Below are 27,156 nucleotides of genomic sequence, written 5' to 3' on the forward strand. Positions count from 1 at the left end.
TTCCCATTCAGTTGGTTGCTGGTTCACTCTAATGATTGTTTCTTTTGCTGTGCAGAAGCTCTGGAGTTTAGTTAGATTCCATTTGTCTATTTTGGCTTTTGTTGCCAATGCTTTTGGTGTTTTAGTCATGAAGTCCTTGCCTATGCCTATGTCCTGAATGGTTTTGCCTAGGTTTTCTTCTAGGGTTTTTATGGTGTTAGGCCTTATGTTTAAGTCTTTAATCCATCTGGAGTTAATTGTAGTGTAAGGTGTCTGCTTTCTGCACATGACTAGAGTGTTTTCCCAACACTATTTATTAAACAGGGAATCCTTTCCCTATTGTCTACTTTTGTCAGTTTTGTCAAAGATCAGATGGTTGTAGATGTGTGGCATTGCCTACGAGGCCTCTGTTCTGTTCCATTGGTCTATATCTCTGTTTTGGTACCAGTACCAAAAAATCTGTTTTGATTACTGTAGCCTTGTAGCATAGTTTGAAGTCAGGTAGTGTGATGCCTCTGGCTTTGTTCTTTTTGCTTAGAATTGTCTTGGCTATGCAGGCTCTCTTTTGGTTCCATGTGAAATTTAAGGTGTTTTTTTCCAGTTCTGTGAAGAGTGTCATAGGTAGCTTGATGGGGATAGCACTGAATATATAAATTACTTTGGACAATATGGCCATTTTCACAGTATTGATTCTTCCTAACCATGAGCATGGACTGTTTTTCCATCTGTTTGTGTCCTCTCTTATTTCCTTGAGCAGTGGTTTGTAGTTCTCCTTGAAGACGTCCTTTACACCCTTTGTTAGGTGTATTCCTAGGTATTTTATTCTCTTTGTAGCAATTGTGAATGGCAGTTCGTTCTTGATTTGGCTCTCTTTAAGTCTGTTATTGGTGTTTGGGAATACTTGTGATTTCTGCATATTGATTTTGTATCCTGAGATTTTGCTGAAGTTGCTTATCAGTTTAAGGAGATTTTGGGCTGAGACGATGGGGTCTTCTAAATATACAATCATGTTGTCTGCAAATAGAGAAAATCTAACTTCCTCCTTTCCTAATTGAATACCCTTTGTCTCTTTTTCTTGCCTAATTGCTCTGGCTAGAACTTCCAATACTATATTGAATAGGAGTGGTGAGAGAGGGCATCCTTGTCTAGTGCCAGATTTCAGAGGGACTGCTTCCAGTTTTTACCCATTCAGTATGATATTGGCTGTGGGTTTGTCATAAATAGCTTTTATTATTTTGAGATATGTTGCCGATATGTAGTTTATTGAGAGTTTTTAGCATAAAGGGCTGTTGAATTTTGTCGAAGGACTTCTCTGCATCAATTGAGATAATCAAGTGGTTTTTGTCTTTGGTTCTGTTTATGTGGTGGATTACATTTATAGACGTGTGTATGTTGAACCAGCACTGCATCCCCAGAATGAAGCCTACTTGATCGTGATGGATAAGCTTTTTGATGTGCTGTTGCATTAGGTTTGCCAGTATTTTATTGAAGATTTTTGCATCTATGTTCATCGTGGATACTGGCCTGAAGTTTTCTTTTTTTGTTGAGTCTCTGCTGGATTTTGGTATCAGGATAATATTGGTCTCATAAAATGATTTGGGAAGGATTCCCTCTTTTTGTATTGTTTGGAATAGTTTCAGAAGGAATGGTATCAACTCCTGTTTGTATGTCTGGTAGAATTCGGCTATGAACCCGTCTGGACCTGGGCTTTTTTTTTGTTGGTAGGCTGTTAATTACTGCCTCAACTTCAGCCCTTGTTATTGGTCTATTCAGGGTTTTGACTTCTTAGTCTTGGGAGGGTGCAAGTGTCCAGGAATTTATCCATTTCTTCCAGGTTTACTGGTTTGTGTGCATAGAGTTGTTTGTAGTAATCTCTGATGGTAGTTTGTATTTCTGTGGAATTGGTGGTGATATCCCCTTTATCATTTTTTATTGCCTTTATTTTATTCTTCTCTCTTTTCCTTTTTATTAGTCTGGCTAGTGGTCTGTTTATTTTGTTGATCTTTTCAAAAAACCAGCTCCTGGATTTATTAATTTTTTGAAGGGTTTTTTGTGTCTCTATCTCCTTCAGTTCTGCTCTGATCTTAGTTACTTCTTGTCTTCTGCTCACTTTTGAGTTTTTTTTATCTTGTTCCTCTAGCTCTTTCAATTTCAATGATAGGGTGTCGAGTTTAGATCTGTCCTTGCTTCTCATGTGGACATTTATTGCTATAAATTTCCCTCTAGACACTACTTTAAATATGTCCCAGAGATTCTGGTACGTTGTGTCTTCATTGTCGTTGGTTTCAAAGAACATCTTTATTTCTGCCTTCATTTCATTGTTTATCCAGTCAACATTCAAGAGCAAGTTGTTCAGTTTCCATGGAGTTGTGTGGTTCTGAGTTAGTTTCTTAATCCTGAGTTCTAATTTGATTGCACTGTCATCTGAGAGACTGTTTGTTATGATTTCCATTCTTTTGCATTTGCTGAGGAGTTATTTACTTCCAATTATGTGGTCAATTTTAGAGTAGGTGTGATGTGGTGCTGAGAAGAATGTATATTCTGTGGATTTGCAGTGGAGAGTTCTGTATATGTCTATTAGGTTTCCTTGGTCCAGATCTGAGTTCAAGTCCTGGATATCCTTGTTAATTTTCTGTATCGTTGATCTGTCTAATACTGACGGTGGAGTGTTAAAGGCCCCCAACTATTATTGTGTGAGAGTCTTAAGTCTCTGCAAGTCGTTAAGAACTTGCTTTATGTATCTGGGTGCTCCTGTATTGGGTGCATATATATTTAGGAACGTTAGCTCTTCTTTTTGCATTGATCCTTTTACCATTATGCAGTGCCCTTCTTTGTCTCTTTTGATCTTTGTTGGTTTAAAGTCTGTTTTATCAGAGGCTAGGATTGCAACTCCTGCTTTTCTTTTTGCTCTCCATTTGCTTGGTAAATCTTCCTGCATCCCTTTATTTTGAGCCTATGTGTGTCCTTGTATGCGTTTCCTGGATACAGCACACCTATGAGTTTTGACTTTTTATCCAATTTGCCAGTCTGTGTCTTTTGATTGGGGCATTTAGCCCATTTACATTTGTTAATATTGTTATGTGTGAACTTGATCCTACCATTTTGATGCCAGCTGGTTGTTTTGCCCATTAGTTGACGCAGTTTTTTCATTGTGTCGATTCTTTTTACCATTTGTTACGTTTTTGGAGTGGCGGGTACTTGTTATTCCTTTCTACGTTTAGTGCTTTCAAGAAGGAACTCTTGTAACGCAGGCCTGGTGGTGACGAAATCTCTCAGCAATTGCTTGTTCGTAAATAATTTTATTTCTCCTTCACTTATGAAGCTTAATTTGCCTAGATATGAAATTCTAGGTTGAAAGTTCTTTTCTTTAAGGATGTTGAGTATTGGCCCCCACTCTCTTCTGGCTTGTAGGGTTTCTGCTGAGAGATCCGCTGTGAGTCTGATGGGCTTCCCTTTGTGGGTAACCTGACGTTTCTGTCTGGCTGCCCTTTGCATTTTTTCCTTCATTGCAACCCTGGTGAATCTGACGATTATGTGACTTGGGGTTGCTCTTCTTGAGGAATACCTTTGTGGTGTTCTCTGTATTTCCTGGACTTGAATATTGGCCTGCCTTGCTAGGTTGGGGAAGTTCTCCTGGTTAATATCCTGAAGAGTGTCTTCCCGTTTGGATTCATTCTCTCTGTCACATTCAGGTAGATTAGGTCTTTTCACATAATCCCATATTTCTTGGAGGCTTTGTTCATTTCTTTTCACTCTTTTTTCTCTATTCTTGCCTTCTCGTTTTATTTCATTGAGTTGATCTTCAATCTCTAATAACCTTTCTTCTGCTTGGTTGATTCGGCTATTGAAACTTGTGTATGCTTTGTGAAGTTCTCGTGTTGTGTTTTTCAGCTCCATGAAGTCATTTGTATTCTTCTGTAAGCTGTTTATTCTCATTAGCAGTTCATGAAACCTTTTATCAAGGTTCTTAGTTTCTTTGTGTAAGGTCTGTTCTCGCCGAGGACGAAATGAAGAAACTGAGGCCAGCACGAAAATAATCCAATGCAAGGGGTTTTATTCAGGCTCCCGGACGAGGTTCTGCGGCCCGGACAGGAAGGGCCGGAGAAGTCGCGCAGACTCCTCTCAGGCACGGGGTTTTATAGGGAGTGGAGGCGTCCGATTGGCTTTGGCCAAGGTGAGTGGGACAAAATGGAGGGGAGTGGGACCCGGATGAAACAAAATGGAGGGGAGTAGGACCCGGATGGTGGGGAGTGGGGCCCAGATAGGACAAAATAGTAGGCAGGGAGTGGAGCCTGGATGGGACAAAATGGTATCAGGTAAGTCCTGATGGGGCTTTTTTTCCCGGGTTCCCGGGGGGGGGGGGAGGCGTGTCTGAGCTCCCGGCAAAGGAAGGAGGCGTGTCCGAACTCCCCGCGAGGGGAGGAGGCGTGTCCGAACGCCCCGCGAGGGGAAGGGGCGTGTCCGAACGTCTCGCGAGGGAGGGGGCGTGTCTGAACGCCCCGCGAGGGGAGGGGGCGTGTCCGAACGCCCCACGAGGCAGCCAACCTTACATTCCGACCTTTTGATGATAGATAGAGGGCGCCGCTCTTTCTGACTACTTCCTGCTGAATAGGGGTGAAGTAAGGGGGACAGGTCAGTCGGCTGGCACCTCGACTGAAGAGGTGGACACGTCTAACTTCTTGCATACGAACTGGTAGCGTTGTATTGGGTTCTAGTGGTAGGGCCTTGTTTCCAGGATTCCTGCAAGTAGAATCGCCAGGCATAGTAGGGGCTGGCTTTAAGGGGAGATATTAGAAGAAATGTTACAAGGAGAATTTGAAGGATCAGGAGTTGACGGGCAGGGGCAGCGGGTGAGGCGAAGGCGAATGGGGCCCAGGGATTTGGATTTCCACTGGTCATTTTGCGGTGCTGGTTTAAGGCGGGACACATGATACCATGGGTTGTGACCCAGGAGCTTGGCAGCCGTGGGGGTGGTCAGGATAACAACGTGGGGTCCTGACCACCTGGGCTGCAGAGATCCTGGCTGGAGCTCCCGGAGGAGAACACTGTCACCTGGCTGAAGGGGTGCTGCCGGGTGCGTGTCTCCAGGCCCTGGAACAACGGGGAGAGCACGATCTGCATGCTCCCTGAGTAAGTGGCGGAGGAGAGACAGATAGGGAAGGTAGGTGGCTAGGGGAGGTGGTTCCACCGGGAAATTATGAGAGACCAGAAAGGGTCGGCTGTACAGCAACTCAAAGGGACTAAGGCCCGTTGGTTCCCGTGGGGTGGCTCGGATCCGGGCTAGAGCAAGAGGTAGGAGAGTAGGCCAAGAAAGTTTTACCTCAATGGTCAGTTTGGCCAAATGGTCTTTGAGAATGCCGTGGGCCCGTTCGACCTTACCCGATGACTGAGGGTGGTAGGGGATGTGTAGTTTCCAGGAGATGTTGAGAGACTTGACGACCAGCTGGACTACCTGGGCTATGAATGCTGGACCGTTGTCTGACTGGATGGTGGCAGGTAGGCCAAAGCGGGGGATGATCTCTTGAATAAGAATGGATGCTACCGTATCTGCTGTTTCACGAGAGGTAGGGAAGGCTTCAATCCAACCTGAAAAGGTATCTACAAAGGTTAGGAGGTAGAAAAAGGAGTGAGAGAAGGGGTGTCCCTTGAGGAGACAGGTTAGGAGAGGGGTTTGGTTGGGATAGGAAAGCCTTCCATCAACTCCCATGACCAAGACCTGGGAAGGTATGCTAGGCCCTGAGTAGGAAGGTATAAAAGGACTTACCTGCTACCTGTAGCTTTACCCTGGACTCGGCAAGGGTGATGGGAGTCCTCAAGTCCGGACTGCATCAGTCATCCAGAAGGCCAAGAAATTTAGGTGAAGGGACTGCCTCCTGCAGACCGGCCTGCTCTCCACATAGAGGTGCAGGGAGTGGGCCTTTGGTCCGGGACGGGCAATCAACCTTCCAGTGTCCAGTTCGTTTGCAATCTGGGCAAGGTCCAGGGGGTGGTCGAGGACGGGGCACTCCCGGGCCCAATGTCCTTCTCGACCACATCTATAACAGGACCCGGGCGGGGCCCTTGAAGCATTTCAGAAGGGTTTCAATGGACCTCCCTCACCAGATGTTCGGTGGGCTGCCGGCCTCAGGGCCGCTACAAGAGCTCGGGTTTGGAGGCCAACTTTCTGCCTTAAGTGGGCCTGTCGGGTGGCCTCATCCTTATCCTCTTGGCCGTTAAAAACTTTAAATGCCATGTTTACCAGGTCTCGCATGGGAGTCTGGGGGCCCTCCTCAGCTTTTTTAAGTTTCCTCCTTATATCAGCCGCCGACTGGGAGATAAAGTGGGTGGCTAGGACCGTAGCTCCTACTGAGGAGGCCGGATCCAGCCGTTTATGGAGGATCATAGCATTAGTTAAGCGGTCAAGGAAGATGGCTGGGTTTTCATCAGGTCCCTGAGTTATTTCCCTTAACTTATCATAATTGACTACCTTTTGGGCTGCGTTTTGCATGCCCGCCAGGAGGCACCGTAGCATCTGGTCTCGGCGGCGGCGGCCATCTCGACCGTCCTGATAGTCCCAATTAGGGTCAGCCTCTGGGATCGCTGCCGCACCTACTGGCATCTGGTTATCAGTAAGATGTTCCTGATTAGCATGTTCCCGGGCTGCTGTAAAAATCCGGTCACGCTCGTCTGGGGTGAGGGTGGAGGATAGGATGACAAACGTGTCATGCCAGGTTAAATCATATGTCTGAGTAAGGTAACGGAATTCCTTGGTGTAAGCAGTAGGGTTGGTGGAAAAAGAACCTAGGCGTTTCTCAATGGCCGATAGGTCAGAGAGGGAGAAGGGAACATGCACTCGGACAATGCCCTCTGCTCCGGCCACCTCACAGAGGGGGCAAAGGAGGGAGGCCTCATCGTTAGGAGCACTGCGCGAGCGGGTGTGAGCACTAACAGGTGAGGCCAGGTTGTAATTAGGAGGTGGAGGAGCTGAAGGGGTTTGAGGTTTATCATAAGGTGGAGGATCATTGGGTCGGGCCAGTGGAAAGGAAAGTTCCTCAGGCGCATCGGGGTCAGAAAAGGAAGAGGAGGGTGGAGGGGCTAAGGGCAAAGAGGAGGTTTCTTTGGCTAGAAGTACCTTGGTGGTGGTGCAAGAGGAACAGAGGGTGGGTTGGGAATGAAGATACCAGAAAGCCTGCACGTTTATAATAATCATAATTAGACAGAAACCAAGAAGAGACATGGCCAGGGCTATGTGCCACATGGCTGCAATAAAGACGGTACTACATGCAAGACTGACAAACAAAGGGTGGGTGTCCCCCAGATGGGAGACCAGTCTGATGCTTTCCTGGTCACGTCCCTGTGGAACCGCAGGTTGAGGCCCACACAAGCCCAGTAACTGTTAGGCCACGGGACTACACATACATTCACTCACTCACTCACTCACTTACTCCGGAATTAGGAAGAAAAAGGAGAAAAATAGAGTTAAAGTAGAAAGCAGGAGATGGTAGAGTTAAAAGTAGAAAGCAGGAGAAAGTAGAATTAATAGAAAGCGGGAAAAAGCAGAGTTAATAGAAGGAATTAATAGAAAGTGGGAGAAAGTAGAGTTAATAGAAAGCAGGAGAAAGTAGAATTACTAGAAAGCAGGAGAAAGTAGAATTACTAGAAAGCAGGAGAAAGAGTTAATAGAAAGCTGCCGCCATCTTAGGTGGAAGAGAAAGCTAAGTGCGAGAAGCGGCCGCCATCTTAAGGGCGTAGTACAGCCACCATTTTGAAAGGGAGAAAGAGAGAAAGCTAAAAGAGAGAGACAGAAAAAGAAAAAAAGCCGAAAATACAGTTTTTTTTAGAAAACGGGAGCCTTTTATGCCAAATGGGCTAATTTACAACAACAAATTTGGTATGAGCCGGGGGTTTGGCTCTGCCGTGAGGCAGGGCTGCTTAAACAAGGCTTCTGAGTACCCACACCTCGGTTGCTGGTGAGGGTTCAGGAAAGTGGGGACGTCTCCCTCAAATTCCTGACCCTAAATATACCCCTCACGGGAAGAGAACAAGAGTGTAGGGACGTCTCCTCTTACACTCAGGTCCTAAACTGGAGTCACGGACTCGTGGGGAAGGAAGCCGGAGTCCTCACGGACTCGCGGCGGGAGGCCTCCTGGGGTCACGGACCCGTGGGGAAGGAAGGGAGGGAAGCCGGAGCCACGGACTCACGGCGGGAGGCCTGCCGGGGTCATGGACCCGTGGGGAGGGAAGCCGGGGGTCACGGACCCCGCAGCAGGGAAGCCGGGGGTCACGGACCCCGCGGCGGTGGGAATCCCTGACGCTGCGCAGCGGTTTCCTGACAGGGACTCCCTGAAAGCAGCAGGTGGGGTAGTGGGTAACAGAAGTCTTACCTTGTGGTGAAACAAACAGCAGCTTCCCGGTCCGGCTCTGCATGGAGGAGTCAGTTTCCCCGGGGAGGGGTCTTACAACTCCTTCCCGGCCAATGCACCATCTGTAAGGTCTGTTCTCGCCGAGGACGAAATGAAGAAACTGAGGCCAGCACGAAAATAATCCAATGCAAGGGGTTTTATTCAGGCTCCCAGACGAGGTTCTGCGGCCCGGACAGGAAGGGCCGGAGAAGTCGCGCAGACTCCTCTCAGGCACGGGGTTTTATAGGGAGTGGAGGCGTCCGATTGGCTGTGGCCAAGGTGAGTGGGACAAAATGGAGGGGAGTGGGACCCGGATGAAACAAAATGGAGGAGAGTAGGACCCGGATGGTGGGGAGTGGGGCCCAGATAGGACAAAATAGTAGGCAGGGAGTGGAGCCTGGATGGGACAAAATGGTATCAGGTAAGTCCTGATGGGGCTTTTTTTCCCGGGTTCCCGGGGGGGGGGGGGGGAGGCGTGTCTGAGCTCCCGGCAAAGGAAGGAGGCGTGTCCGAACGCCCCGCGAGGGGAAGGGGCGTGTCCGAACGCCCCGCAAGGGGAGGGGGCTTGTCTGAACGCCCTGCGAGGGGAGGGGGCGTGTCCGAACGCCCCACGAGGCAGCCAACCTTACACTTTGCATTGTGTTAGAACATGTTCTTTTGGCTCAGAGAAGTTTGTTATTACCCACCTTTTGAAGCCTATTTCTGTCAATTCATCAGACCCATTCTTCATCCAGCTTTGTTCCTTTGCTGGTGATGAGTTGTGATCCCTTGGAGGAGGAGAGGTGTTCTGGTTTTGGGTGTTTTCATCCTTTTTGCACTGGTTTCTTCCCATCTTTGTAGATTTATCTACCTGTGGTCTTTGTAGTTGGTGATTTTCAGATGAGTTCTCTGAGTGGACATCCTGTTTGTTGATGATGAAGTTATTTCTTTCTGTTTTTTAGTTTTCCTTCTAACAGTCAGGCCCCTCTGCTGTAGGACACTGGAGGTCCACTCTAGACGCTGCTTGCCTGAGGCTCACCTGCGGTAGCGTCTACATTGTTCTCGCTGGGAACTGCACTCCAGAGCTGTTCCTGTTTGTCCATCTTGGATCCACCCCCATCACTTTTATTTTTTCTTAAGTAAACTACCAATCAAGCTGACTTCAACACAGCTGCTTTTGTAGGAGAATGTTGAAATATTCTACCTGTTCCAAAATGTCATTTCCCACTAGATAGTACAACTTTCACATCTTTCATTTGGGTTAAATGTTGAATTTCTGGGTAAAATGCAAGCATGTGATATAGGCTGGCCACCTCTTTCTCCTGTTAACACTTACGTGGTTATAAGACATAGGATGGGAGGAATAACAGAAATACTGGAGTAGAAGTCCTTATGAGTGCGTAGGACATGCCTTCACTAGAGATGTAGGGAGAAGAGAGGCATCTTGGGAAAGTACTTTATCTGCTTTACAAGTTTTCTTTGAGCTAATGCTGGCATAGTGGAACTCTGAAAACAAGGCTTTTGCTTCAAAAGAGTAGATATGATGCATTCCATTCCAAAGTGAAATCAAATCATTTGAAGAAATAATTTCTCTTTGAGATTATCTGCATAACTATGAGACTTATTAACTATTGACTGCATAATTATTTACTTATGGCAAATTCCTGTTTATCCTTTGAAATGAACATGCTTACAGGAAGGGATTTCCAACCCAGCTCTCACTTCATCCCAGGTTATGAAGAACTCTCTCTTTTATGCCATTTCTGCTTCCTGTGCATACTTCTTTTGTTGTGCCCATTGACTGTATTGTATTTATTTATTTGTCTCTCCACTGGACTCTGATTCCTTGAAGACCTAGAGTGTGTCTCATTCTTCTCTGTATTCCCAGTGCCTGGATAGTGGCCATAAGTGTCTGGCATACATATAGTAAGTATATGATACGTGCTTGGTGAACAGACATATATTTATGCAGGTGACAGTCAGTCATCTGCACATAATTCTAACATATGTTCACATATGATCCTGGGACAACTGGATAAAGTTGGACTCAAACTTCACACCATTTTGAGTTATAAAATTTAACTCAAGATGGACCAAAGACCTAAACTTGAGAGCCAAAATTATCAAACTCTTAGAAGAAAACACTTGGAAAGTTTAGCTGCATAGTAACTGCTCTTTTATGGCACTTACTGTGCTATAGTGTAGTGGACTTCAGTATAGAATACAAATACTGTGGAGTTTGGTTTGGGTTATAAACTCAATGTGATAAAGACAAAAATGTGTTCTTTAAATCTCTGAAATCCCTAGGATTTAGGCTTTTGAAAGCTCAATTGTAATGGATTAAAGGAGAGACTACATTTAATTTTACTCTGTACATAAAGATCTAGTGCACTGCTGTGCATTCATGTAAGTACAATATTTGTTTTGTGTTTGATTCAGATTGTTTGAGGAGAGGTTTGGGTCTAATAAACAAAAAATCTGTTGCTTGTAAAGGTGATTTAATATTGTATCCACCCTATTAAGGATAGTGAAGTATCTCTACATCTCTCTAAGCATGTTCAAAATAGCCATTGGTTCTGCCTCCTTTTGGCAGGGTCTAAGTTGGAAACAAAAGCTTGAATCAAATATTCTCTCTGGAACACTCTCTTTTGGCAGAGTTTGTTCTTAGAATGTATTTTGTTAATAAATTAACTCATTTTCTATTGTAGCTGCCCAAGGGAATTCTTTCTTGGTGAGTGGCTTAGAAAGCAAAAAGAGATTGTTATCCTTTTTTCTTACCTAGTATATGGACTAATTTTGACTACTTGTCTTTTATTTATTCTTTTTTAGGAAGCTAAACTCCAAGGTGGAAAGGAGTCAGAGCTGTAGTGACACAGCCCAGGAAAGAGCGAAGAGCAGACTTAGAGTAGCTCCAGCCAACAAAGCCAAGGTACACCTCGGCCACAGACCTCCAGTGCTTGTGAGGCCTGCCCCGTCACCTCCTCTGCACATGGTCATGAAAGAAACTATTCCAGAAGAGAAGCAGAATGAGCTCAGGCATACTAGTTATGTGGGAAAAGTCCACAAACAGATGTGAAGGAAGAAAGTTTGAATTAGTAGCCAGATGGGTAGAATTAGAGCTACTAGAGAAACCACCCCCCTCGGTTTTTTTTTTTAAGAGACAGAGTCTCACTCTGTCACCTAGGCTGGTGTGCAGTGGTGCAACCATAGCTCACTGCAACCTCAAACTCTTGAGCTCAAGTAGTCTTTCTCAGTACTGAGTAGCTGGGACTACAGGCACATGCCACTACACCCAGGTAATTTTTAAATTTTTTGTGGAGATGGGATTTTGCTATGTTGTCCAGAGTGGTCTCAGTGATACACCTGCCTCAGCTTCCCCAAATGCTGGCATTACAGCACTTTGGGAGGTGTGAGCCAGCATAACTGGATGAGAAACCTTTTTTAAAGCTCTGGATAAGTTTTTTTTTCCCCTGCAGATTTTCAGTTTTATTAATTGTTTCAAGTATGTAGGATTTTCTGCTAAATGGTGTGCTTTCTAAGTTAGGGATTTTCTCCCTTCTTAGTCTCACATTACCCTTCATCCCTCTTCTTGTCCTTCCCTTCCCTGTCCCTCTACCATCATAAAGGAGTGATGAAGGAAAATGTATATGTATGTGTGTATGAATGCATAATCTTTTAATCTCTTTCAGGTCACAACTATTACTCCAGCCTCCAACCCCATCATTGGTGTCCTGTTGTCTACTCAAAACAACCGCTGCCTCTCAGCCCCTGACTTAACCATCGAAAAGCGTCTACCTTTCAGCTCCCTTTCATCCTTGGCTTCCCTGCATAAGCCAGAGCGTTCTGTCAGCCCTGAGAGCAATGACAGCATTTCCGAAGAACTAAACCATTTCAAGCCCATTGTCTGCTCACCATGTACCCCTCCCAAGAGACTCCCTGATGGCCGTGTGCTAAGTCCCCTCATTATCAAATCAACGCCACGCAACCTAAATAGAAGCCTGCAGAAGCAGACTTCTTATGAGGCCAGTCCACGGATCCTCAAAAAGTGGGAACAGATCTTTCAGGAGCGGCAGATCAAAAAGACCCTTTCAAAAGCCACTCTTACTTCCCTGGCTCCTGAAATGGGGGAAGACTTACTAGGCTCTGAAGGGATCCATTCTAGCAAGGAGAAGCCACTCCTGGCTGTAAATACAAGATTATCCAGTGGGCAGGTCCTCTCTGAGTATACTGGACCCACCTCTGCTGATCTTGATTATTTCCCCTCTGTTAGCCAAACAAAAGCAGAACAGGACAATGATAATAAAAGTAGCACTGAGATCCCACTAGAAACCTGCTGTTCCTCAGAACTCAAAGGGGGAAGCAGTGGGACTTCTTTGGAAAGGGAGCAGTTTGAGGGGTCACGGTCAACTCCAGATGCCAAGTTAGACAAAACCTGTATAAGCAGAGCCATGAAAATCTCCGCAGTTAATTCAGTGCTACCCCAAAACAGTGTTTTGGGTGGAGTTCTCAAAACAAAGAAACAATTAAAGACATTAAATCATTTTGATCTGGCTAATGGTGTTCTAGTCGACAGCCTAGTTGAAGAGCCACTTCCTTCTTTGCGTCGAGGCCGGAAAAGACACTGCAAGACCAAGCACTTGGAACAAAATGGCTCCCTTAAAAAACTGCGGCAAGCCAGTGGTGAGGTGGGTCTGGCCCCAACAGACCCAGTCCTGCGAGAGATGGAGCAGAAACTTCAGCAAGAGGAAGAAGACCGACAGTTGGCTCTGCAGTTGCAGCGCATGTTTGACAATGAGAGGCGGACTGTGAGCCGGCGAAAAGGAAGTGTGGATCAGTATCTCCTACGGTCCAGCAACATGGCTGGGGCCAAGTAGCACCCAATGAACAGTGTTACCTATTTTTAAAAGGTCTTCAGCCTTGATCATTATCCTGAAGTGCTGAGTGTTGCTCACTTTGGTTTTATTTTAATGGCAAAACACTGTCTAATATGGTTCTGAGAGGTTCTAGGGCCTTTGTAGTCAATATTCAAGGGAACTGCATCTCCATTTCTCTGTGACCCAGGCCAGAAGCCTGAGTGACCCATCCCTAAGGGCTTCTGGGCCACACTTGGCAGCACCCACTTGGAATGAGATTTGGAATGGCCTCATTCAGGAGCATAATGGCAACAGGTGGAAATGGTAAAGAGGGGATACCTTCTGAAACTGATAGACCTCCTGACTTCTTTCAGCAGGGTATTGTTTTAAATCAGCCTTGCAGATAAAAATTAATTCCATCTTTTTCAAAGATGTGAACAATTTAGTTCCTTGGCAGATCCAAAATGATAGATGGTTATGTTCTTCTTTCTCCCAGCCCTTGCCAAAAGTAAATACCTATCTGTATCAGTTAGGCTTGTGCCTTTACAAAAGTTAATTTACATTCTCTGTTTAAAAACTAACATTTGATGAATGCTATATAGTTGAAAGAGTACATTTACAGACATCATTTAATTTGGTCTTTTCAAGAGACCTGTCGTGTAACTGTTATTAGCCCTATTTTTAGATGGTGAAACTGCAATGCAGATGTTCCGGTTCTCTCAGCTACTGAGTGGCATAACCCATGAATATTCTACAGGTTTTCCAAATAGACCACAACCTAAGGGCATGCCAGGGGAACCTAGGGGACACTAGGCTGGGCATTGAACACTGATAATGCAAAATCCACTTGCAAACAAGATCGACAGGATGGATAAACATGTGCTATGCATTATCCCCATCCCCACAGTTGACAGCCTTCTGTTTTTCTGGGGGTTTCAGCCTATGAGACAAACTATAATCAGGCTTCATTATTACTTTTCACATGGCCAAGGATTATCTGCAATGTTGATCTAAAATCCAAAATATTCACCCTGAAGTTGGGCAAAGAACAATACTTAAACTCTAATACTATGGAAACAAGGTATCTAGCTGGATGCAGCTGGTAAATTCAGTCCCATGGACCTTTGGGGTTTTATTTTCCTTAGCAGCTGACACCATGTGTCTTTTGCATCCCTGGTGGTGCTTGGTGCTTCTGCCCATCTGGGCTCATTGAGAATAAGGATCAAGATAAGATTTTAGCGAATTTCAGATGGGCTGGTATTCCCTGTGTATGTATGAGCTGTTACTATAAAGTCATGTGACAGGCATTTTAACAAACCTTCCAGAGCTTATATATCCCAGTGTATGTTGTCCCACTTGAGTAGCCTCCCAGCAGGATACTGCTTAGTTTTTCCAGTGCCATTGTCATTGGGGAAAGCATTTCTGGAACTGTCTTCAAAGACTGGAAACATCTAGAAACATTGACTCCCAAAATGCAAGAACTGGAAGGGACCTTAATGGTTATCTGTTCCAGCCTCCTTCCAAGGTCCTCCTCAGCTTCTGGACCTAGAAGCTAAAGTCCAGAACAGTGACTCACTGATCAAGGCAGATAGTATAACTCCTTTTAGTCCTCTCAGATTTGCCTTCTCAGGGCAGATCTTCAGTGTTATTTGTGGTTAGGAAAGAGAATTTTAAGTCTGAGACTAGCCAGTAGTTATTTGAAGACTCTGGAAAAGAAGGTGGCTTATCAGTTGGGTTTGCAGTAATAAATGGGGTGCTGCTGTAAAGAAGTCAGAGCCATTTTCTTGCACAGCTCATAATTCCCAAACAGTTCCCAAAGAGAAGTTCCAGAGATGTCTTAAGCATTGTGGTCATCATTGAGATAGGTAGAATCTCTTTGGTGACTACTTTGGTGGGGAACATCACTCACCTGAATGTATGTATTCTGTGCTCTGTGTGTGCGTGCACATGTGCAGATGTATGTTTTAAAAACATATATCAATGTCATTACTTTATGGTCACACTACTTCAGTTCTAGGCCCTACCAACAATTATGTCCTCCAAGGGGCTGCTGGAGGGCATGGTATTGCCCAAAACTGAAGAACTGGCTCTGGTTTACAGAAGACAGGGGAGGCGACCTTACTCTAAATGCCCTTAGAGGAAACTTACCAGTTACTGCCATTTCCTGCATTTCCTTTTTGATCTTAGTATTATTGGAAGGCTAGTCTTGTTGGTAGGAGCAAAGACACTTATTTTTCCACTTGCCATCTTTTTCTATATCTCCAGTAATTGGAAAAACACTTTTCTTTTGGAATTGATTTTTGTCTTTGGTAGAAAGAAATATTTTTAATAGATAAAAGATATATATTTTAAATATTTCCCCAAATTCTTTTCATTTTAAGAATTGCATAGCAGTTGCAACAAGTGCAGAGTGAAGAACAAATTCTTGTTAAGCAAATATTCCAAACACTGGGTTCAGCTTACTGCCTTTCCCCCTTGTACCTACTGTGATGCCTCGAATGGTATTGACAGTTGTTTTTCTAAACTTCTGCTGAGTAACAGTCCTTCAAATATAGGTAGAGTGGTCTAGGTTAAGGAGGGAGGAGATTTGATCTTGAGTCAGCTTGACTGGAGGAAGGAAAAACCACCAAGGTATTATCTGTATTTTAAGATGCTTCCCATCCTTAGTAACTAAAACCTGAATGCTTTTTCTTTCTGAAAAGTCTCCCTGTCTCCTTCCATGGTTCTGAAGTTGGTCACAAGTCGAGTTGTTGAGATGGATTTTTTGGAGGAAGAGAAAAGGACGAGGAAGGAACTAGATGATGGGGAGGGTTTGTGAGTTAGAATAAGAGATGCACAATTTCACAAAACAAATTCCCCACAAATCATTGACGTCCAGTTCACCATACAAATTACCCATGTCTTACTAACTCTGTTCCTTGTATATATGCAGTCTATGGGTTTTTTCCTTATTAAAGGGGAAGTTATGAGAGGTGGGAGGGTGAAGGTCAATCTGAGGGGAAATCCAAGAAATGTGCCCTCAAAAGGGGGCCGTCAGCTCTTTTCCATAGAGAGGGAAAGATACTTTGAGAAAATGTTCTTGACCTGTTGATTGTATCTGCTGGAAGAAGTCAGCTGGGGGTGTTGGGTTGGCATAAAATCAGGGGATTATGCATCCAGCCTCTGGCCCCTTTCATATAATTACCTCTGTTTTAAAAAGGTTAAGTCTTCTTGGGCGAGGCTTGCCAGGGAAACTCCTAAGAGGCTTCACTTATTTTTTAAACTTCTAATTTAATTTTTACATTTTTGCTTGGAAGAAGCACTGGTGATAAATGTTTTGTTTTTGTTCATTTTCCCTAAAGGAAAAATGCCCTTAAGAGATTAAAGCTTCTTAATTAATTACTGTCCGGTTACAAACTGGCCAACTGACTAAAATGGGAAGCTGTCACTGTGCCTGACTCGTGCAGCTGATGACCCAAGGCTGTTCATCTTTTCTTTTCTATTTGACAAACATTTCCTGAGCTTCAAACGTGTGCCAACCCTGATCTGGATTGTGGAGATAAAGCAGTTCACACTCTTGAGGAGCTCAATGTCAAATGGAATGCATTTGAATGTATGTGTCGCTGGAGAGTTTATGGTTTTAGGAAAGCCATTTCTGGTCCCATTTAGGATACTGAGAGGCACCCAGCAGGCTGCATTCTACATTTTAGAGACCCCAGCAGTATTTGTGAATTTGATTGCACCACTGCTTTGCTTTTACTAAGTAATGTTATGGAAAGAGAATGAATTTTCTCCGCTAGTGATTACAAGACATTAACATCTCTTCAAAAACTGCTTTCAGCTTAAGCCCCAAGAAGTGAGGTGGATTGTGGATCACTGACATGGTCAGAGGAGGCACACACCTCAATTTAGTAACCACCTAATCCCTCCCCCAACCTGATCTCTTATCAGAGCTGGCAGCAACTTGGGATTCCTTTACTTTTTCCTGCCTAGCTTTAGTAGGAGAGCACGGAAAGAGACGAATCAAAGGCTGGATCACAATCATAGAATGTATAGCTGGAATGGGCATGGAAATCATCCAAGTTAAACAGCTTCTTCCCCAACCCCCTTTTTTAGCCAAACAAGGAACTTGCAATCCAGTGCCCTATTTTATAGTGTAGTTTTCCAGGGTCTGAATAAATAATCATTAAAGTTTGATACACACAGATGCACACACGAATGATGGGGATACCCCGAAATGATTTAGGAGGCTATTTTAATAGCTTTTTCTTCCTGGTTTTTTCAGTTAAGAGTTAAATGTACCTATATCCCCTGAATACATGCTCAGGTAGAGAACGTCTCTGTAGTATAAGTAATATGAATGTGGAATCTTGGAAAGTGATATATTTTGATTGATTGGAATAATTTTAAGTGTTAAAAGCCACCTAGCCAAATTTTCTTTAAAAATTGGAAATTCATTAGGGTCTTAAATTTTTCTCAGCCAGCCTTTTCCTCATCAACTCATAGAGTGGTCTTTTGAACTGGTCTATAAACATAGTTGGTTGTGAATTCTCAAAGAGAAAGCAGGTCTGGGGTGGGGTGGAAGGTACAGATTATAGGGAACGTGCTGAATAGATTTTCTTCTGAAGATGATCCAGGAAATGCATCTTTATACGTGATTGTTACCCACTATAGCTTTCTGAAGAAGATCGTAGAAAAGAGACTAAGGTATTTGCAAGGGTCACCAGTTTAGAGATAGACAGATTAGATGAAGGAAAAAGTGCCAAGACTGAATGTGCAGGTTATTCTATGTATTATCAGTATTTTTTTCTTCCTAAGAAAAAAGTTGCTCTTCTCCTTTGTGAGTAAATTTTTTTTTAATGCCTTGTCAGTAAGGTGGCAACTTTTTAACCTTCATCACGTGAGAGGCAACCTCAAACTCTGAGCAGACTGACTCCCTTTCTGGTGTCTTAAATCAAGAACTAGTATGAAGCCAAGGCAATGCAAAGTTTGTTCATCTTCCTTTCCTATCATTTACTATAAGGTAAAACAGGCAATGAACTCACTCTTCAAATACAAGATTTCAAGAGTAGCTATTGGCCCCAGTTCCAGATTAATATGGCAGCAGGCAGATTCCCCCTTGCTGGGACCACCACCCTCCAAAGCTGTCCCGCCAGTGAGAGCAGGGGTTCTTACTCATAGGGTTCAAGTTTGCATCAAACATTTTACCAACGCTGAGCCTCCAGCAGAGTGCTTAATGTCCTAGTGAGAGAAGAATAGATACTATGCAAGGGAAAAAATTATTTTAAATGCCAATGAATGGTTGTTTTTTCTTTTGAGCCTGATAATACTGTTAACTCTCAACTCTTTGTACAAATATAGTTGTCCTAAGGGCCTTGTCCCCTCCTGCCTAGAAAACAGGTTGTATATTGGTTTTATTCAACCTGCTCTCTGCTTTAGAATTGGAGAAGGTACCTGGATCCCTGTGGACTGCCACTGCTGGCTGCCTCCTCTCCAACTCATCAGAAGAGCGTTTTGACAAAGAGGACTTTGAACAGGGCATGCCCTGTCGGGGATGCTTTTGCCAGCAATGACGTGGCATGGAATCAAGTGGGATGATGTGTTATTATTTAAACAGTACCAAAGTGCATTCTTCTATGTATGTTTGCCTGCTTGAGGCAAGGCCCACGTTGAGCATACAGTAAAGGAAACTCGTGAATGTTCCGTTTCTAGTCGTCAAAGTCTTGTCTCTGGAGAACGATTTCAGACAGAAACATGGGTTAAGTTTAGCCTGTCTGTGGATTTTGGGTGCTGTTTGTGCTCTGGGAGATGCCCCATGCCGAATGTCTTGCTTTGGCATTCAAAATAATAGTGGTAGAAATTAGGAGCTGGGATGGGGTTTCCCTGGTTACAACTATGTCTTTTGGCATAAGTTATCTATCTTCAGTTTACAGTTTACTCCAATTTACTGTCATATTCACATTCAACTATTCATGTTCCTAATGAAGGAACCAAGAAAGAGTCAGTAAAGAATGAATGTACGGGATGACACTCCCTGCACATTAGGGATCTACTCACAAGATCTGGTTTTTAAAAATACCCTTTTTGGAGCCATTGTTCAGGAGTTTAAGATCCCCTTGGTGTCAGTTTCTCATACAACAGAGAACAAATGTATACCTGTTGCATCTGAACTAGAAAACCATTTTTAGAGGGAAGTGTGACAATACTGCTGTGGCCAGGGTTCCAAGAAAGAATGCATGTGGCACCCAGTCTGTTCCCCTGTGCACCCACTCTTTATTGCCACTGGGCAAGGCACCAGGTCATGCATGGCCCAAGGAAGGAAGATCCTCATGGGGAGGCCAGTTTGTGGCCAGTGAGTGGAGCCCAGCTGAGCTGAGGCCTGTGGCCGGGTGGTCAACCTCGAGGTACAGTCCAGGGCACAGAGCCCTCGGGGAGAGCTGGGGCACAGGCCAGGTGGTGCACAGCCCTAGCTTTGTGAGTCGCTGGTTGTGGGGTCCTGGCAGAACTCGTCCATGAACTTTAAGAAGCAGCCGAACTTGGGCTGGCTCTCACTCAGCGGTGGGCAGGCTGGAGGGAACGGGGTCGTCCCCAACACTGTCTGCAGAGAGCCACGCACCAGCCGCTGGTAGCGTGCCTGGAACTCCTTCAACAGCCTCTTGGCCTCCAGGTACTGCTTCTGGTTCATGAGCCGCTGCTCTGTCCGATGGCGCAGGACAGCGCCTGCAGGAAAAGAAGCGAGGAAAGGCACCAGTTCATGCTGGTTCCCACCCCGCCAAAAGCAGCAGGATTTGGTCCAGAGACCCTTGGAAAGTGGGATGGCGTGGCAGGAGGATGGTAAGGGGCTAAAAATGGCCTTTCCAGCTTGAGGCAGTGGGAAGTCAGTGGTATGCCCTCCTGACTCTTCTATCTTAAGCCCTGGTTCAGGACCTTAACATGCTGTATGATTTTAGGCAACTGCCTGCCTCATGCTGGGTCTTCGTTTCTCCATCTATATAGAGAGACCAGTGAGGGCAGTTGCACTCTAAGGGCCTTTCCTGCACTGATACAAGCCGTTTCTTTGCCTTTAGCCAGCAGATGAGTGAACTGCTGGATCTGGGATCCTGGCAGCTGTGGCAGAGCCATACCTAGTGGAACCTCTGTAATGTTCTGGGGATCCCGTAAGCGAATGAAGATGTCATCCAGCAGCTGGGCTCTAGTCTTCCGTGGCGGTGGAATCGGGATCCTCTGGGCCTGGCAGAAGGTCATGGAGGAGGGTGTTATCCCAGGTTTATGCACAGACTTTCCTGGCCTCACTTGATACAATCAGCAAGCTGGGGAGCATCTAGGGGTGCTGGGAAAGCATGGCACTCAGAGGGTCCCAAGGTGACAGCCACATCTGTACCTCTGGGGGGTGGGTACTCAGGGGTCCTTTACACACTCAGCTGGAATTTTACCCGTTTTTCTTTGGGAACATAGGATTTCTGAAGAGTGTCCAGCTTGGGCTTGGAGGAGTGGTACAGGAGTGGGTGCTTCAGCATGTGTTGCAGGGCCTGTGCATTCTTCTGGATTCCTAGGGCAAGAAGGCAAGACTGAGTCAAGGTACTTCCCCTTCCTCTTCCGAGATGCCTCCCCTGATTGCTTCATTCCTCAGTTCTCACAGCAGCTGTATGTAAAAGGGTTTGAGAGTCCCCAAAAGAAAACACTACTCCCAGGTTTCTCCTGGATCTTTTCCAGTGCCTGAAGTTCCATCATTCTTGAGTGAGTATTTGTCCCATATTGCAATGGAAAAATAGCACAGACTGTAATGGGAAAATAGTATTGGAGTAGGAGAAAAGGTTGGCTCCAATGTGACCCTATTAATCTCAGGGTTATATCACAGGGACTGACACCCAGAACAGCCCAGCTGAATGCCAGTTGCTTTGTAAGTACAGATTAACACAGATGAAGCTGCCTCCTTTGCCTCAAACCATATAGGAAGGATTGTTCAGTTTGGGACTTACCTGGGCTGGGCAAAGCTCGACAATCTGGCCAGTCTGGGTGTTCATTCATCAAACCTTTCCCGAGGAGGACTTTTCCATCCAGAGCAGCTAGACCGAGACTGATTGGAATCTGAATAAACTGTGGTTTCCCATCAGCCAGTGAAGGCCCAAGCCAGGACAGGGGTCCCAATATGTGGGGCTTCAAATACAGGATGCCCTAAATGGAGCCCTTTGACAGGTGTTTAGACAGAGGACAGCACCCCAGTTGGGAAAAGACAGGTTGGCACCAGCCTCGGTTCAGCCCTGACTTGCTCTGGCCCCTTGTCCTAGAGCAAGGATATGCCCTCGCATACCCTTTGGCTCAATGAAGGCTGGATCAGGCTTGGCTGTCAGCAGTTCTTCATAGCCGTGGTACTTGCTGGGAAGAGAGGAAGTTGAGAGCTTCCTCCGAGTCCCTTTCACCTCTCTGGGTGCCGTTGGTGGTCTCTTTTGATCTTTCTCCTTTAAATCTTCCCTATGGATGATGGAGGAAGGCAGCTGACTCACCTGTGCCCAGGAAGAAAACACACTCATTCATTTATTCCATGAACATTCCAAGCATCATCTCTGTGCTGGTCTCTGCTGGGCCCTGTTAAGGACAAGGATAAGAACAAGACTGGGAGGGAAGGAGGCAGACATGAAAGCAGACAAGAACCACACACTTTGATAAATGCTTTAACAGAGGGAATACAGTGGTTTTGGGTGATCCCAGAGGAAGCCGCAACCTAGCCAGGAAGCTCCCTTGGAGGAATGCCTTAGCCTGAGCTAAGTCTTGAAGAGCCAGTAGAGCTATCCCTACGGAGCAATGGGAGGAGGCGTGGACTGCAAGAGATGAGAAAGGATGATTGTTGCAGACAAGGAACAACATGAGAAAAGGTGCAGAGGTAAGAAACATTAAGGTGCATTTTGGGGGAACTAAAGATTGGTACAGTTAGAGTACAGTGTGAAGAGATAGGCAGCTCCAGTGGTAAGCAGGGCTCCGATCAGTAAGGGCTTTTATATGCCAAGCTGAGAGTGTTTTATTTTGTATTTTATCCTCACTCTGATGGCAAGCCATAGAGGATTTTAGTCTATCCTAATGGCTTTGTAAGAAATCTGTATGTCATGTAGGGATGTAATTATTTATTAAAATAACTCACCAGGCATGGCGACACACGCCTGAGTCCCAGCTACTCAGGAGGCTGAGGATCTTCCGATGGGAGGATCACTTGAGCCCGCCAGTTCTGGGCCATAGTGCATTATGCTCCTTGAGTGTCCACACTATGTTTGGCATCAATATGGTGACCTCCCAGAAGTGGGAGACCACCAGGTTGCCTAAGGAGAGATGAACTTGCCTAGGTAGGAAATGAAGCAGGTCAAAACTCACAACCTGATCAGTAGTGGGATGATGCCTGTGAATAGCCACTGCACTACAGCCTGGGCAACACAGTGAGACCCCATCCTGTATGTACGTGTGTGTGTGTGTGTATATATATATATACACACACACATATATATACACAAATACACACACACATATATATATATATACACACACATATATGACCTATAATCAGCAAAAAAGCTCAATTAGCACGTTTTAAACTTCCCACAAAGAAAAGCCAAGGACCAGATGGTTTCACTGGTGAATTCTACCAAACATTTTAAAAAGAATTAACACCAATACTTCACAAACTCTTCCAAAAATTAAAAGAGGCTTATTCTCTGAGGTATTACCCTGAAATCCAAACTAGAGAAAGACATCACAAGAAAGGAAAAATATAAAGCAATATCACTTATGAATGTAAATGCAAACATTCTCAAAAAATATTAGCAAACTGAATTCAGCAACATGTATAAAGGATTATATACCATGACTAAGTGAGATTGATCCTAGGAATGAAAGGTTGGTTTAACATCTGGAAATCAATTAATGTATATATCAATAAAGGATCAAAACCATATGATCATCTCAACAGACATAGGAAAAGCCCATTCCATCATGATTAAAAAACACTCAATAAACGAGGAATAGAAAGTAAATTCCTCAACCAGATAAAGAGCATCTGTGGAAAACCCTCAGCTAATACCATAATTAATGGTGAAAGACTGAATGCTTTCCCCTTAAGAACTGGCACAAGACAAGGAAATCTGCTCTCACCGCTTCCATTCATCTCAAAGGTTATAGCCAGGACAATTAGGCAAGAAAAAAAAAAGATTTTTTTTTTTTTCCTGAACAATATGGGGATTGCTTTGGCTGCTAGGAGCTCAGAATTGCATTTTGAAAGTACATCTTTATTATAAAAGCAGAAGTGCATCATGTGCACGTTTAAGTGATAGAATTACCCTTGTACTCACTAGTTGCTTCCCTGTCCATATTTTCTTTTCATCTAATACTTGTTTATATTCTGCATTGCTCCAAAAAGGTTCTGAGATGGTTCTTTAAAATACTTTTATACTGTATAAATTTATATGTCACTAAAAGTCAACTGGTATAAAGAAATAGATAGATGGATGTACATCCTGGAAAGATCTGGCAGTGAGCAGACTGGAAGGGTAAGACTGGAGGCAGGGAGATGAGGGAGAGGGATGATACAGCAATAAAGTTCAAGGGGGCCCTGCCAACTCTTCTAGCCGTATATTAACCTTTCCCACATGCCACCCTCCTGCTGATACTAAACATTTGTGGTTCCTGCATGTATCATTTTCATTTCCCTCCTCTTTCCCATTTCATGCTGTTTCCTCTGTCCAGAATGACCTTCCTGCTATATCTTCACCTTTTTAATTCCTACTCAGCCTGTAAATCTCAGCTGAGTTGAGCCTCTTCCAGGAAGCCCTCCTGGGCTGGGGCAGAGGCATCTCTCCTACCTCCAGACTCCTAGCCTCTGGGTTTCCGTCAGTCTCAGCACTGATTGCATGAGCTGTTCTTGTCTGTCTTCCCCTTTATACTGAGAGCACCTCAAGGGCAGGACCTGCATCTGATCTATGTGTGTTCCCAGGATACAGAGGCAGCATCAAAAGTGAGGACACCTGAAGCAGAGAGGTATAGACAACAGCAAACCCTTCTGAAAAACCAGTTGGAATCACACCCCAGTCAGACCCCAGATCTTGTCTGTGCCACAGAACCATGATTTGTCCTCATGTGTGTCCCTCTCAGTAGCCTCAGACCAGAGATCTTCCAGAGGCTTGTAAGCCCTGCCCAAGGTGCTCGACTTCTTTCCAGGCCTGCCACATGCTTGTTGCTCCCAGCCGTCCACAGCAGTCGAGCCTGCTAAGGGCTGCGCAGGAACCTGTGGGAGCTAGCAACAAGTGGGCAGGGGCAGCTGGATACAGGTACCTGGGTCAGGAAGACGGACTCTGTGCTCATGGAGTTCTCATCTGATGGGTGCTCTGGGCTGAGGTGGACAGCTATGTCACTCAGGTGGGACAGGGTCTCTCCGCTATGCACAGTGGAGTCGGAGCAGATGGGAGGCAGTGGCACGAAAGTCCGGCAAGACAGGGAAAGGGCTTCCAAGCTCTCAGAGGGCATCTCTGGCTCCACAGAAGTGCTTTTGGTAGTGGGCAGATCTTCAGCCAGCTCTGCCTCTGGCTCTAGCATATCCATTGAGGGAGACTTGGTTGTGGCCACATGTGGGTGATGGAGCACCCGCGGCTGCTTCGTCACCTTTGGGATTTCGGTTTTCACCTGTCATGGAGTAGGGCCAGAATGGGTTTGCTTCCTATTCAGGAGTCTCTCCTCCTGGGCCTCACTAGCCTAAGGCCACTTGTATAGCAGCCAGAGCACTGGGTAAGGACTGAGGGGGAGGCAGAAAGGGAAATCATACTTGTTGGACATCTATCATGTGCCCCATGCATGACATAAGTTGTTTATTTCTACCTTGAAACTACCCAATGAATAATTATCCTTAATTTTATAGATAAGGAAACAGGAGCTTAGAGAGGTAAAATGACCTGTCCAAGTCACAGAGTGATTCGGCCATAATGCCTCGATGATGTAATTCCAGTCCTGGGCTCCAGGCTTTCTGCTGCATCTCTGACCATATGTTACTCTGGCCCTCAGTAGTTTTGCTTTTCAGATCAGGGTTTAACACGGTGCCCTTGGGCTTTCCCCAGGGACTCCAGAGAGGTCTCTCCTGAAGCAGAGACCTGTACCTCTCTGCTTCAGGTCTCCTCACTTTTGGGGAATGGTCCTGTATTTTCTGGAAGATGGCAGCACCAGGCCCCTTTCAGGATGCTGGTCCCTATACCTTTTATATAAAGATTGGAAAGCTCTCTCTGAAGGTTCAGGACCAAGAAAATAACTTTCTTAATTAGTAAAAGCCTGTGGCCATTCTCTCCCTCCTCCTCGGCCTCAGCTGCCAGGAGCTGTCCATGTGCCCAATTTACCTCAGCTGGGCTTAGTTATTTCTCCCTCCCACTTTACACAGTGGATTGTTTTCACTGTTTGTCAGAGGTATTTGGTTCACTTATATCTGTACTTTTACTGAGAGATGTTAAGTTGTGTAGTGGAAAGATTCCAAGCACTGCAGTTAAAAATGTGGGCTGGAATACAGTTCTATCCTCTGAGCTCCCATTTCCTCCTTGTGCCTCTCTCACAGAGTTCCGCCAAATAAAATGGTGTGTGCAAATGTACCTAATGGACTAAGGAGGGCGAAGGATGGCTGTTTTATAACATACATTACTTTTTAGGAAAATATTTCCTTTAGGAAAATATGTAGAACCTCAGTGTTTATACTTGAAGCCTGAGGGATCCAGAGTCTTTTGTCTGAATCCATGCCACAAGGCATAGGGCACGGCACAGCACCATGCCTCAGCATCTAAAACACCAAGCGCCATGGCTTGGCAGCTGGCAGGAAGGGACATTTCCCCTTCCCTCTCATGGCTATGTGTGAGAGAAGTGCTAGAGGGAATGCTCTTTCTCTAGCCCACCGCTACTTTCCCCACCCCTTCCCAAGGGAGGAATGGGTAACCTAACTGGTCAGAAGTTGAGTCACTGGGCCCTGCTTCAGTGGTGGGCTGGATTACTGCTCATCAATGAGACCAGGCTGTTTTATTTTCCATTTGTGTCCTCACAAGCAAAGGGCTCACATAGCTTCTTGATTACAGGCCTGCTCTGGCAGGTTCTCCATTCTCCTCTGGTCTGTCCATGCCTGGGTGTGAGGGGAGGCCTGCAGCCTTTGTCCGAATAACCCCAGGAGTCTAATCTGCATCTCTAGCCCCATCTCTGTATGCCCACTGTGGACATGCAGGCATCCCCAGTCTGACTTAGGACTAAGCCACATTCTCCAGTCTAGGATAGAGGGTGTTTACCTACATTAACAAAGCATTGATTTGTTTCTCATTTGGCCACTGGCATCTGTGTTTATTTAACTTATTTAGCTCAAAAGTTAGAACCTTTTATGAAAGGAGGTGTGAGGGCGTCCCCTAGGATCCAACACTAACTTTTAACAAGTCAGTTCACCTCTCTGAGTCTGTTGCCTCATCTGCTGTGAGGATTATGGGATAGCACAGATGCAAGTGCTCCACAGAGTCCTGGGCACAGGGCTCTGTAAAGGAGAGAGCGGATTATGTCCCTCCCCAGCTGGCTGATGGGAATTGATGGGGCAGATCCTTTAGAGGAGGTAACAGACAAGGAGAAAGATGATGGAAACCTTGGAATTTCTATTTCTGAATTCAAATGCTTGTCCAGTCCTCTGAGGACTTCGGACAAGAGCCTGGCTGGACAGAGGTGAGCTGCAGAGTGGGTGGCAAGGAAATACCTGTATTTAACTTTTGGGATCAGCAATGCTCAGCCCACCTTTTGCCTGTAGAAAGACTAAAGTTCAGGAGGGAGGAACATGTCACAGAAATTATAAGAGGGATTTGGCTTACTTTATGGCAAAGAAAGCAGACGTTTCTCAACATAAGGAAGCACTTCCTTAAGATTCAGGCAGGAGATGTATTCTGGTCCTGGCTTAGCCTTGTTTTTTTTTTTTTTTAATAGAGACAGGGTTTCACTCAGGCTGGTCT

General features: G+C 45.2%; 2 protein-coding genes across 3 annotated transcripts in view; one reads left to right on the plus strand and one right to left on the minus strand.

The window, feature by feature from the left end:
- The window catches only part of RNF169 (ring finger protein 169), a 103,757-nt gene extending 84,879 nt beyond the window's left edge, over positions 1 to 18,878 (plus strand). The window contains exons 5-6 of the mRNA XM_021671804.2: positions 11,169 to 11,268; positions 12,029 to 18,878. Coding sequence (XP_021527479.2) covers positions 11,169 to 11,268; positions 12,029 to 13,213 — 1,285 coding nt within the window. The 3' untranslated portion in view covers positions 13,214 to 18,878. The remainder of the gene's footprint in view (positions 1 to 11,168; positions 11,269 to 12,028) is intronic.
- Positions 18,879 to 19,326: 448 nt separating this feature from the next.
- The window catches only part of XRRA1 (X-ray radiation resistance associated 1), a 103,983-nt gene continuing 96,153 nt past the window's right edge, over positions 19,327 to 27,156 (minus strand). For both annotated transcript variants that reach the window (XM_012469661.3, XM_064365292.1), the window contains 5 exons: positions 24,485 to 24,832; positions 21,483 to 21,675; positions 20,605 to 20,720; positions 20,296 to 20,401; positions 19,327 to 19,891 (listed from right to left, as the gene is read on the minus strand). In XM_012469661.3, coding sequence (XP_012325084.2) covers positions 19,638 to 19,891; positions 20,296 to 20,401; positions 20,605 to 20,720; positions 21,483 to 21,675; positions 24,485 to 24,832 — 1,017 coding nt within the window. In that variant the 3' untranslated portion in view covers positions 19,327 to 19,637. The remainder of the gene's footprint in view (positions 19,892 to 20,295; positions 20,402 to 20,604; positions 20,721 to 21,482; positions 21,676 to 24,484; positions 24,833 to 27,156) is intronic.

The sequence above is a fragment of the Aotus nancymaae genome, unplaced genomic scaffold, assembly GCF_030222135.1.
Source record: "Aotus nancymaae isolate 86718 unplaced genomic scaffold, 86718_ANA_hifiasm-v0.15.2.pri h1tg000059l, whole genome shotgun sequence".
Lineage (NCBI taxonomy): Eukaryota > Metazoa > Chordata > Mammalia > Primates > Aotidae > Aotus > Aotus nancymaae.